Source organism: Nomascus leucogenys, chromosome 7b, assembly GCF_006542625.1.
Source record: "Nomascus leucogenys isolate Asia chromosome 7b, Asia_NLE_v1, whole genome shotgun sequence".
NCBI classification, from domain to species: domain Eukaryota; kingdom Metazoa; phylum Chordata; class Mammalia; order Primates; family Hylobatidae; genus Nomascus; species Nomascus leucogenys.
This window is the reverse complement of record NC_044387.1, coordinates 67,317,873-67,331,381: the sequence shown is the minus strand read 5'-3', so window position 1 is coordinate 67,331,381 and position 13,509 is coordinate 67,317,873. Positions and strand designations below refer to the sequence as shown.

The following is a 13,509-nucleotide window of genomic DNA, read 5'->3' as shown; positions in this document are numbered from 1 at the left end:
CCATTGTGGAAGTCAGTGTGGCGATTCCTCAGGGATCTCGAACTAGAAATACCATTTGACCCAGCCATCCCATTACTGGGTATATACCCAAAGGACTATAAATCATGCTGCTATAAAGACACATGAACACATATGTTTATTGCGGCACTATTCACAATAGCAAAGACTTGGAACCAACCCAAATGTCCAACAACGATAGACTGGATTAAGAAAATGTGGCACATATCCACCATGGAATACCATGCAGCCATATAAAATGATGAGTTCATGTCCTTTGTAGGGACATGGGTGAAACTGGAAATCATCATTCTCAGTAAACTATCGCAAGGACAAAAAACCAAACACTGCATGTTCTCACTCATAGGTGGGAATTGAACAATGAGAACACATGGACACAGGAAGGGGAACATCACACTCTGGGGACTGTTGTGGGGTGGGGGGGAGGAGGGAGGGATAGCATTAGGAGATACACCTAATGCTAAATGACGAGTTAATGGGTGCGGCACACCAACATGGCACATGTATACATATGTAACTAACCTGCACATTGTGCATATGTACCCTGAAACTTAAAGTACAATAGTAATAAAAAAACAGCATGATACTGGCATAAAAATAGAGTTATTGACCAATAGAACAGAATAGAGAGCCCATAAATGAACCTACACATGTATGTATGGTCAATTGATTTTCGACAATGGTGCCAAGAATACACAATAGAAAAAGGACAGTCTCTTTAATAAATGATGCTGAGGACACTGGATATCCCTATGCAGAATGAAATTTGATCCTTAACCCACATCATATGCAAAATCAATTCAAAATGAATTGAAGACTTAAACATAACACCTAACACTGTCCCTAATGCTGCTAGAAGAAAACATAAGGGGAAAACTATGTGTCATTGGTCTAGGCAATAACTTTTTAGATTTGACCCCAAAAGTGTAGCAACAAAAGCAAAAACAGACAAATGGTATTACATCAAAATTAAAAGTTTCCACACAAATAAAGAAAACAACAGAGTGAAGAGAAAACCTATGGATTGGGAGGAAATGTTTGCAAGCCATACATCCGATAAGGGATTAATAACCAAAATAGAAAAAACTCAAACAACTCTATAGAAAGAAAGCAAATGGTCTAATTTTAAAATGGGCTAGGGACCTGAATAGACATCTCTCTCAAAAAAAAAAAAAAAAGACATAAGTGGCAAACAGACATATGGAAACATTGCTGAACATCATTAATCACTAGTAAACTAAAATCACAATGAGATATCAAACCACACCTGATAGAACGGCTGTTATCAAAAAGATGAAAGATGAATGTTGGCAAGGAGGTGGAGAAAAGGGAAACCTTGTACACTATTGGTGGGACTATAAATTAGTATAACCATTACAGAAATCTGTATGGCGTTTTCTCAAAAAACTAAAAATAAAATTACCATATGATACAGCAATCCTACTTCTGAGTATTTACCCAAATATTTGAAATCAGCATGTCAGATGTCTGCACTCCCATGTTCATTGCAGCACTATTCCTAATAGCCAAGTCATGGAAGTGTCCATAAACCATTGAATGGATAAAGAAAACGTGATATATAGATGATTGATAGATAGATAGATGATAGATAGATAGATAGATAGATAGATGATAGATAGATACACTATATATAGGTATATATGTATATACAATGAAGTATTATTCAGCCTTAAAAAATGAGAAATCCTGTCATTTGCAATATCGTAGATGGAATTGGAGAATAGTATACTAAATGAAATAAGCCAGACATAGAAAGACACATATAAAATGTTCTCACTTATACTGGAATCTAAAATAATCTAACTGAACGAAGCAGAGAGCAGAAGGATGGTTATCAGAGGATAGAAGTGGTGAGGGAAATGGGAAGATAATGGTGAAAAAGTACAAAGCCTCAATTAGACAGGAAGAATAAGGCTTTTTCTTTAAGATACATTGCACATCGTGGTAAATATAGTCAGTAATAATGTATTGTACATTTCAGAATCTCTAAGACAGTAATTCTCAAATGTTTTCACTATAAAAAAATGATAGGCATTTGAAGTGTTGGACACACAAACTAGCTTGATTTAACCATTTCACATTGTATTCATAGATCATAACATCACTTTGTACCCCGTAAATATATATAATTATAATTTGGCAATGTACAATTAAAAATTAAAACTAAATAATAAAGTGCTGGCTGGGCGCAATGGCTCACACTTGTAATCCCAGCACTTTGGGAGGCTGAGGCGGGCGGATCACCTGAGGTCAGGAGTTCGAGATCAGCCTGGCCAACATGGTGAAACCCCATGTCTACTAAAAATATAAAAATTAGCCAGGCATAATGGCAGGCACCTGTAATCCCAGCTACTCGGGAGGCTGAGACAGAAGAATCACTTAAACTGGGAGGCGGAGATTGCAGTGAGCCGAGATTGCGCCACTGTACTTCAGCCTAGGTGACAGAGTGAGACTCCGTCTCAAAATAATAATAATAATAATAATAATAACAACAACAACAACAACAACAATACAAGTGCTGACCACATTCCCTATTACAAAGTATGTTCTCAATCCATGGGAAAAAATTTACTTATTATCTAAATGTTGCAACTGAACAACAGACAAGCAACTACAACTCCTTTTTCCAATGTGCTATTAATATTTTACTCCTACTCTACATAGTTAAATATAAATCCATAAAGCAACGATTCCTAAACTTTAATGGGTGAACGAATCACCTTGCGATCCTGTTAAAAGGCAGATTCTGTGTTACTAGGTCTGAAGTGCGGCCTACATTTCTGCATTTCGAACAAGCTCCAGGTAATGTCAATGCTCCTGGTTTGGAGACCACACTTTGAGTAGCAGACATATAGGTCACCTGGAAACTGGTGACTTATTTCAAAATGTATTTCTCACTGTCATTGTTTCAAATAGACCAGTTCATTCTTATGAAAATTTAAGAGGAAGAGTGTCTTAGCTGGGATGTACAAGGTTTTGATTTTTAATTTTGGTGAGGGAATTGTTTGGGTTTTTCAGAGATGTTATTTCTAGGAACTACTTTGCTGCTGACCAGATATATATTTACTCATCTTATAATACTATATTTGGACTGGATACTGTATATCTACAGCATCTCTTCTTTGGAAATCTCAACATACATTAGAAAACTCAATTTTTACAAAAACATTCATTTTCACATCTCTGGATTATTCATTAAAAATATCATCCCCTGGATGATGGATGTGTTTACAGCGTAGATTTTGAATGGTTTCACAGACATATACTTAGCTCCAAACCCATCAAGTTTTATAAATTAAATATGTACAGCTTTTATTATGTCAATCATACCTCAATAAAGCATTACAAAAAATTATCTCATATAATTCTCTGTTCTGAAGTACAGAGCATATGAAAAGAACATGAATACGGAGCTTGTATATTTTCCAAACTGTTACTCTGAAGTAGCCAGAAAAAGAAAATTCAAACCTACCTATCCGCATTTAGTTTCATATTATATGTATTACACTGCACATAATTTGGTCAAGAAAATTAAACTTTCGGAGTGATAATGAAATGGTTATTTCTTTGAATTCATTAGCTTATCTTCAAGCCTCAGATCAGGGAAATATATGAGAAGGATAAGTTTTCGAATTAATGTTTAAATTAGAGACAGGCTTTCTTATTTTCAAATTTGAGAGATGTTGATTTTTCAAATCTTACTTTTTTCCTATCAAGAATATTTAAATGAAAAGTGTAAACTAAAACGTAAAAACAAAAATAATGACCAGTGTATATCTTTAACTTTTCACAACCTACCTTCAAGTGACATTAGATCATTTAACACATAGTGTAAGAATTTTTTCCCTTTTATTTTTAGTTGACACATTATAATTGTAGATGTTTATAGAATACAGGGTGATATTTTGATACGTGTTTACAATGTGTAATGATCAAATCAGGGTAATTAGCATAGCCATGACCTCAAACTTTTATCATTTCTTTGTGTTGTGAACATTCAAAATTCTGTCTTCTAGCTTTTGGAAAACAGTCAATAAATTGTAGTTAACCACATTCACCCTGCAATGCTGCAGAACACCAGACTTCATTCCTCCTATTTAGCTGTAATTTTGTATCCATTAACCAACATCTCCCACCTTCTCCCATCCCCCAACCCTTCCCAGCCTCTAATACCCACTATCCTATTCTCTACTTCCAAGAGCTGGAATTATTTTAGCTTCTATACGTGAGTGAGAACATGCAGTATTTACCTTTCTGTGCTTGCCTTATTTCACTGAACATAATGTTCGCCAGGCTCATTCCTGTGGCAGCAAATGACAGGATTGCATTCTGTTTTGTAGCTGAATAGTATTCTGTTGTGTATATACACCACATTTTCTTCATCCTTTTGTCTGTTAATGGACATTTAGGTTGATTCCATATCTTAGCTATTGTAGATAGTCCTGCAATACACATGGAGGTGCAGGTATCCCTTTAATGTATTTATTTTATTTCCTTTGTGTAAATGCCCAGCAGTGGGATTGCTGGATTGCATGATAGCTCTAGTTTTATAGTTTTTTGAGAAACCTCCATAATGGCTGTACTAATTTACATTCCCACCAATAGTAACACATAGTATAAGAATCTTATAGGCCAGGCATGGTAGCTCATGCCTGTCATCCCAACATTTTTGGGACACCAAGACAGAAGGATTGCTTGAGGCCAGGAGTTCAAGACCAGAGTAGGCAATGAAACGAGATCCCATCTCTACAAGAATTTTTTTTTTTAATTAGCCAGACATGGTGACATACGCCTATAGTCCCAGCTACTTGGGAGGCTGAGGAGGCAGGAGGATTGCTTGAGCCTGTAAGGTCAAGGCTGCAGTAAGCGAGACCCTGTCTCAAAAAAAGAAGAAGTTTACAATTACATCCTTCCATTTCTCCCCTTCTCACCTTTGTACAACATTGTCATGCGTTGTACTTACCTCTGATGCTCTTCATTTCTTTACCTAGACCCAGATTGCCATGTGGTATCATTTTTCTTCTGCCTTGAGGACTTGTAGTGCAAATATGCTGCTAATGAATTGCTTCAGCTTTTGTCTGTCTGAAAAGCCTTTATTTTTGCCTTCATTTTTAAAAGATATTTTCAGTGGGTATGGCATTGTACATTTTGTAGGTTTTTTTTCTTTTTCTTTTCGTACTTTAAGTTTCTTAAGCTTGGGGTCTGTTGAGTTTCTTGGATCTGTGGGTTTATAGTCTTCATCAATTTTAGAAAATTTTCAGCCCAATTTCTTCAACTATGTTTCAATTCTTTTTCCATCTCCTTTTTAGAATGCCAGTAAATGTCTATTAGGCTGCTTGAAGCTGTCTTATGGTTTACTGATAATATGTTCATCTTTTTGACTTTCTTTCTTCATTTTGTGGTTTCTACTACTCTGTCTCCAAGTTTATTAATGTTTTATTTTATTTTCCATGTCTCTACTTAACATTTTAAATATCTAAAATGCAGTTAGAGTAACTTTGTTTTTGTTCCTAATTCTAATAATTATGTCAGTTCTGGGTCAGTTTTGATTGATTTTTCTCCACATTGTGTCTTTTTGCATGTTTTGTATTCAAACATATTTCTTGTCTTTCAGAAATCGCTGGCTTTTGTTGTCTGATGTCCAGTGTCTTCAAAATCATTGTTTCATATATTTTGTTCAGGATTTTTGGGGTAGGGAGGAGTGTTTTAGGAAAAAAGTTAATCTGATTTCTGTTACACTGTCTTGAATAGAAAAAAAATTGCAGGATTTATAATGTAGCAACAATCAGAGAAATAAAAAGAACTGTATGAAGACATTAACACACTATTTATCTTAAGAAAGTATTTAGTGTCTGGACAGATTAATAGACCTGAATCAAATATTCTCATTAAAAGTTTAGATGCCCAGAAAAAGAAATTCAGTATCATTCTATGTCAATATGGTATCTTCAATGCTTCATTCAGGCCTAGTTGCATTCCATTTATTCAGAATAATGGTGTGTAAGGTTAAAAAAAAACCCTATAATTTCGAATGGGAATATACTTCTGATCTTTGCATAAATTTTAATTGCTTGAATATTAATAAAAGCCCTTGGCAAGGGAATTGATATATACCAGATCCTGTAATATGAAAGAACACATGTCAGTTTTTGACACTTAAGAGAGTCTATCCAAACTTGAAAGTGCCTCCTGCCTTAAAACTTTCCATCTTGATTATTATACTCATCAGATATAGAATTACCACATCATGATTTCTACTTCAAAACACAGATAAGAAAGATTAACTTTTTGTTTTGTTAACAACAAAATGTAGAAAAATATTACCCCCAAAATCACATATTTTTGATAGAGTGAGATTAACTCTATAATCTTAGGCTTTGATTCATAAATTTTTTACAAAACTGTTAAGATGAGAAAACCATGAATGACAAACCAATATTATAGAATGAGGAGGAGGAGGAGGGGGGGAGGGGGAGGGAGGAGGAGGAGGAAAAGGAATAAAGAAACACCCAATTATATGCCAACATTAAATATGTTGACACCCAAACCACACTTCACATGACTAAATGTTTGCTAAAGGAAAACATTTGCATTTTATGGTTATTATATGCTACTTGTTTCCCTCCCCCACCTCTTAAACACACACACCACACACACCACACACACACACACACCACGAGATCAATTCTCCCACCTTCTCTGCTCTGTGTCCCAGGAGACTGACTTCAGACTGCATCACACAGGCTGACTTGCTTTCTGGCTTAGTCATATGGATTTAGCCAAAGGGAGTCACCGGCAGTTGAGAGGTTAGGAAGGTGGAGAGTTAGAATACGATTCCTCTGTCCCTCACTTCGGCTCCTTTCTGACAACTGTGACACTCTACAACTGCTACTTCTAAATTTAGAATAGGCAGTCCCTTTGCTAAATCTTTGCCCTCACTCAAAGTCTAGTGGCACCATCCTCTTTACCCTGAATTTAGACCCAGAGATGATAATGGCATGGCACCCTCTTTTGCAAGTCCCTAGGTGCCTCAATATCCCTTATTAGCTCCTTAGCCCTGCCCTCATCTCTTAATAGTCCCTTCATTAAAGTCTTTTCAAAATCCCAGTTGCATGTGCCATCTGTTTCTTCCTGACTGATACCCACTCGTCTATTGTGAGTATCAAGTGAGTAGCTAAAGGCAAGCAAGTACAAGAAATATTAGGAAACCTCCACCTGCTGAAAAGTTCAATTGATTAAGAGAACAGTGCTAATGAGGCCAAAATTAGTGTCTGGCTGTGTTCCAGGATCACAGCCTGCATCCCTGACCAGCCGTTTTACAAACCATCAGTTACAAGGTAGACCATGCCAAAGAGCACACATGAGTCTATGCCAATCCATCATCACTCCTGGGAACACAGCTCAAGGACTTAGCTGTTCAACTGAGATAGGGTCAAAATCATCTTTTTTCCCAAAGGACAGCTTTCGTAATGTGATTCTAAAGAAAAAATTTGTATGTTATTTTAAATAATAAAGTCATAACTGTCAATATCTTGTTCAAAGATGAGCTCTCATTTCATTCCTTATTTGTGGCTAATTCATAATAAAATAATTTAAAAGTCAAGCTTATCTAAATATGCCTTTTATTGGTAATTGGATTCTGGGTTTATAAAAACCAGATTCATAGCCCTGAATCAGATATTCTCATTGTAATTAAATGAGTGAACCTATACAACCATCATATTAAGAATAAACAGTTAAATATTTTTATTTATTTATTTATTTATTTATTTATTTATTTATTGGAAGGGATTTTCTCATTATCAAGTGTGATTGACAAGTTTTCAGTTCATATACATATTTCCCCAAAACAGAACTTTGTTCTCTTCAGTACAGTGGCCTTGTAAAATCATATTGTAAGTAGGCCATTGTAGATGTGCCATTATATTAACATTGATATACTGGCTTACTTCCAGGGTAATTTTATATGATTTACATGGTGGGGAAGGGAGACTTCTGTTCCTTTTTCAGAAATCAGTTTCTGAGACTCTTTACTATCAGTGAGAGAGAAGTACTGTTTCTACTAAAATTGAATCTATGACTATCAATAAAATCTGCTGAAATACAAAAACAAAACATCTCATTGTTAATAATAACATAATGTTAAGATCACCCATAAGATAGGAGCATAGTTTATACGCAGTATTTATTCTTAATCAGTTTCGTAAAACATAATCTGAATTTTATTTTTTAACAAAAGCTTTTGAGTCATTATGATAAGGTCAACAGAAAGCACAGTCTTTTAACATTAGGTGATCAACTTTTTGACAATGGCAGGACCAGCATAGCTAATGGAATAATAGCCTGCAGGGTCCAGCTAAATATGATATACGAATGTAATCAACCTCTGTGATGACTATTCAAAAATAATCCCTTTAGCTTTGAACTGCAACATATATTTCAACAAGGCAAAAACCATATGAAGAAATTCTCTGCAGACCACACTGATACAATACAGCCTTCATATCATGCTCTCTGTGTTTGCTGCTTATAGTGAGTTTTAAATTTAAGGTAATGACTACTGTATATTCATGTGAGCATACAACAATACTTTTGATTTGTTGTAGAAAGGTTGAATCCATTACCAGGGGTCTAGTCTATAAACTGTGACACAACCTTTATGAATGAGTTATTTACCCTTTTTTAGAGTAAGGCCACTACAAATGTTTAGCATGCCAAAATTATAAAAATTCATTTACCTTTCCAGTCCCCAGACTACCAGGTAATGTCTTCTCCATTTCAATTCATCCTTCTCTACAGATAACATTTTAAAAATCTTGTTTACATATAATACTGTATAATATAAATATTATATTCCATTGTTTTCAAAAAAGGGATGTGATGGTGGATTTATAGCAATTTAGCATTTACTGGCTTATTCTATTGCTTTGTAACATATAGGCTAAGTGGTGGTATAAATGAGATCTTTTTGTTGCCCACTTGAATCTACCATTTCAGAGTCTTTACTATTAGCAACAAAGAAGTGCCAATTTCTACTGAAATGTAGATCATATAAGCAAATATCACACTTCAACGTGTTGTTGCTTCTGGTCTCCCTTACTAGAGTGGTACTGGTCCCAGTCTTCCAGCTCCCTTGAAGTCCTACAGATCAAACATCTCAAATCACACCTTAAGTCAGACCCATAGTGCAAAACCTAGGTTATAATCCAAATGAGTGTTTTTGCAGTGATGGAACCAAGAGTCAATAGTCCTGTGGTGAGTGAGTACCCATTGTCTAACACTCAGACCCAGAAGAAGTATCCAGTCATGCACTGCATAAGGACATTTCTGTCAACAATATATGCCATACACAATGGTGATACTAAAAGATTATAATGGAGGTGAAAGATTCCTATGCACTAGTGACATTTTAGCCATCGTAACACTGTGGTGCAATGCATTACCTTTACTATGTTTAGCTATAGTAAATACTCATTATAGTGTTACAGATGCCTACAATATTCACTATAGTAACGTGACGAACAGGTTCGTAGCCCAGAAGCAATACGCTGTACCATATAATAGCCTAGCTATGTGGTAGGCTGTGCCATCTAGATTTGTGTAAGTACACTCTATGATGTTTGTACAACAACATCACCTAATGACTCATTTCTTAGAAGGTATTCTTGTCATTAAGTGACACATGACTGTATATTACTTTGCTCATTTCATTGGTGAGAACTTAGTCACATGGCTTTAACTAAATAGTTCTTTACTGATAGGGAAGATCTAATAGAGAGGAAGAGCACTGATGAGTGGGAGGCAGAAGGAAGGACTGAAACCGTGTCTTGTCTAGACAAGAGGGCATGAGATCTAGTGAAGAAGTAGAGGGATAGGCCTTAGACAGTTCGTTGATACTAACAGAAGGGAAGACAGAGTATACAGAACAGGAGCAGTAGGTGAGTAACTCTTGCCACAAGGCTTGTGGAAGATTTTTCCTATTGTGGTTTATTTCCTTTATGAAGCCAGAAAATAAATCATCAGCTGAGAAAAGTGGAGGGTGGGAGGTTTGAGAAAAATAGATTTAGTCATCTAGGGGAGTGGAAGAATGAGTGGACTAGGAATGTCTCACAGAATGGCCTGGAAGCGTAAGGGTCTACTTAATGTTTGTGGCCATGAGTTTAAGATGAGGCATCTCAGGCCAGTTGTATTTTCTCCATCCATATTGAACTATACAGTGCAGGAGAGGAATAGGCAGATAACTGGATTTAACTAGGGCTATACTTTTGCCAAGTAAGCAAACAAAGTGAAAAGAAGAGAAATTTAGACTTTATGCAAGGAAGTAGATAACCATGGAATTTAAATTATATAAGGAAGAAAGAAGAGACAGAAAAATGAGGAAAAACAATGAAAAGGAGGTAGGATTGGAGGTTCCAGTGAAGTAGAAGAATTGCTAGGGTCAGGATACCAGAGGGAGTGATCTGGAAATACAAAAGGAGGCAGCCAAACAATTAAATGCAGGAAAATGAGCTAGAGGGGGCTCATAGTTACTGATAATAACAAGGTCTAAGTATGACCAGGGGAATTAATGGCTGTGGTAATGTAAAGGACAAGATGTAAAAGAACAAGAGGTCAAGGAATTGAGACTTAGGGTGGAATAATCTTCTACCTTTACATTGAAATTACTAAATTAAGAAAGCAGTAGTACAGTGACAATGAGGCAATGATAACATCCACTGAGAATGATTCCACTTGAAGATAGATCACAATAGTGACAAATGGTTGACTGTATACTCTAATGACACGAGTGTTAGAAAGGGAAAGAGGAAGGGCAAGGGCAAGGGTCCTGAAAGAACAAGGAGGAGAGGACACCAACCCATCTTCAGGTCCAGTAGTGAGAAGACCGATAAAAACAATAACAAAAACGGGTTTCTGGGCTTATAGTATCTTGAGAGAAGAGACAAATTTCTGTTAGAGCAAGAAAGTAAGAGGAATTTCAGAAAATAGGGTAAGGATATAGGACATTTTGCTGAAATAATGAATCAAATATTCCAAAAGGCAAAGTGGAACTCTTTCAGGAATTTCAGTGGGTAGGAGATGGGGACAGAACAGGAAAGGTAATAAAAAATAGAATGAAGGGACCTGAAAACTGGGGCCTGTCATAAACAGGAATAAACAGTTTCTTATTAGATTAATCCCAGTGAATTGAAATCAAAAGTAAAGGGGCAGATATGAAAGTTAAAGTTAAGTAACAAATTAACATGGCTCTCTCTCTGTATATAGATATACATATAATATATGACAAATGAAGTCATATATACACATATATCTACGTATATAAACTTCCCATATTTGATTTCATTATCATAATATCATAATAATGAAGTCAAATGTGGGAAGTTTATATATATATGTTTATGTATGTATTTATATATGTATCATATATGTATTTATATATTTATATATAAATACATAAATATTATATATACATATATGTATTATATATATGTATTTATATATGTTTATGCATGTATTTATATACGTATTATATATGTATTTATATATGTTTATGTATGTATATATATGTTTATGTATGCATTTATATATATAAAAATATATAATATATACACACACATATACATATATATATATATATATATAAACTTCCCATATTTGACTTCATTATTTGGGTACTTTATATTGCTCCCTAAATTAATTTTCCTTTTGAGTATTATTTTTAAAAGTCATCTTACCCAACAAAAGGTGGCCTTTTCAGTAGCCATTTTATTATATCACAAGAATTCTGTAGATTAGGAATTCAGGCAGGGCTCGGCTGGACGTTAATTGAAGTCACTAAGTGGTATTCAGCTGACAGATGGGCTGGTTTGAAGAGTCAAAGACAGCTTCACTCACAGGCTGGAGACTTGGCCAAGATGGCTGGAAGGCTGGACTCAGCTGGGACTGTCTGCTAGAACACCTATACATGGCCATTCCAGCATGGCAGTCTCAGGGTATGAGGACTTATGTGGTGACTTGCTTCCTCCAAAAAAAGTATCCTAAGATAACGAGGTAGAGGCTGCATAGCCTTTATGGACCTAGCCCCAGAACTCATTTTTGTCACTTCCTCCATATTCAGCTGATCACAAAAGAGTCTTAAGGGTAGCTCAATTTCAAGAAGAAAACTGGATTCTACTTCTTCATGGGGGATTGACAAGATCATGCTGTACAGGAACATGTGGAGTGGGAGAGATTGTTGTGGCCATCTTTGTACAACACAATCTGCCCTGGTGATACATACACCCTTATCTTATAGGTGATAAGGACACATATCCCTGAAAAGGGATTCTCAGGTTCAAGATCAAAATAACTATAAACTGTGTTCATGATAAACTATTAACTAACTTTGTATATCTTTTTTTTTTAGAAGAGTTTAGAGGATCCACAGTGGAAGCTGTGTCTCAAAACTCAGAACATTTGGAAGAACTCAGTAGGTATGATAAATCAAGTAAAAAGTTTCTATTGAGTACCCACTTTGTGCAATATACTAAGTATAATCTCATTCTCCAAACACAAAAAGAGGAGTTTCATCCAGCACTTGATAACCTTAATATTGAAACACTGTTTTTAAAAAAATCACAGATTTATTTTCAAATGTCACATAAGGTTAAGCATTTTTAATTTTGAAGCCACATCTGAAAATTACAGAAAACAAGTTATTTTTCAAAACAAATGTTCTTTGCTTTCTAGCCCAGTATAGAAGTTAAATTTATAATTTATTTTATTTCGGATTTCCAGGTGATCAAAAAAAATGAAACTTAAAGCAGCTTTTCACTTAACATCAAAGCAAGAAGAAATCCATCATGTCACCTTAGACTTCGATATTTGTAATAGGAGCATGTTACAGATAATATAGAGTTATAATAAAACCGACTATGACTCTTTTCATTGGATTTTGCATTGCAGTGTATTACCATAAATTTAATCCAAAACATCTAAATCCATGAAAATAAAATATATTCCAATTCTTAGAAATATCAGCAATCATCCATGAAATAAACGATTTCCTCTTATCCACTATTCCACAAGAAATAGTGATACCATGAAACCAAAATAAGAAAATATTTTCTAATGAGAAAATAATTACAAGCTTAAGAAAATCTTTCATGCTGAATTCATGTAGGAAAATATTTATTAAAATTCTAGGGAAGCTTTTCAACATAGATAAAAGGAGTATAAGCAATTAAGACTACCATACTGATAAGTCTTGTTTGAAACAGTTTGCTTTACCTGTGTAAAAGTATATTTTATGATACTTTTAGCTGATAGCACATAATAAAACTTATCCATGTCAACTTAAAAAGTTTAACTAAGTCCTTCAATCTTACAAGCCTTACCTAATACATCTTGCAAATGAAAGAACACAGCTGAGATGGTTACATGTATAATTTCAGATCTGAAGATCTGGGGGAATTTATGAATTAAGTACATTAT

The 13,509-nt window shown here is 35.0% G+C and overlaps 1 protein-coding gene across 1 annotated transcript in view; it reads left to right on the top strand.

Annotated features, from left to right (window-relative positions):
• Positions 1-13,509, top strand: part of TTC29 (tetratricopeptide repeat domain 29) — a 314,056-nt gene that overhangs the window by 255,182 nt on the left and 45,365 nt on the right. Inside the window, exon 11 of the mRNA XM_030815182.1 lies at positions 12,443-12,523. Coding sequence (XP_030671042.1) covers positions 12,443-12,523 — 81 coding nt within the window. The remainder of the gene's footprint in view (positions 1-12,442; positions 12,524-13,509) is intronic.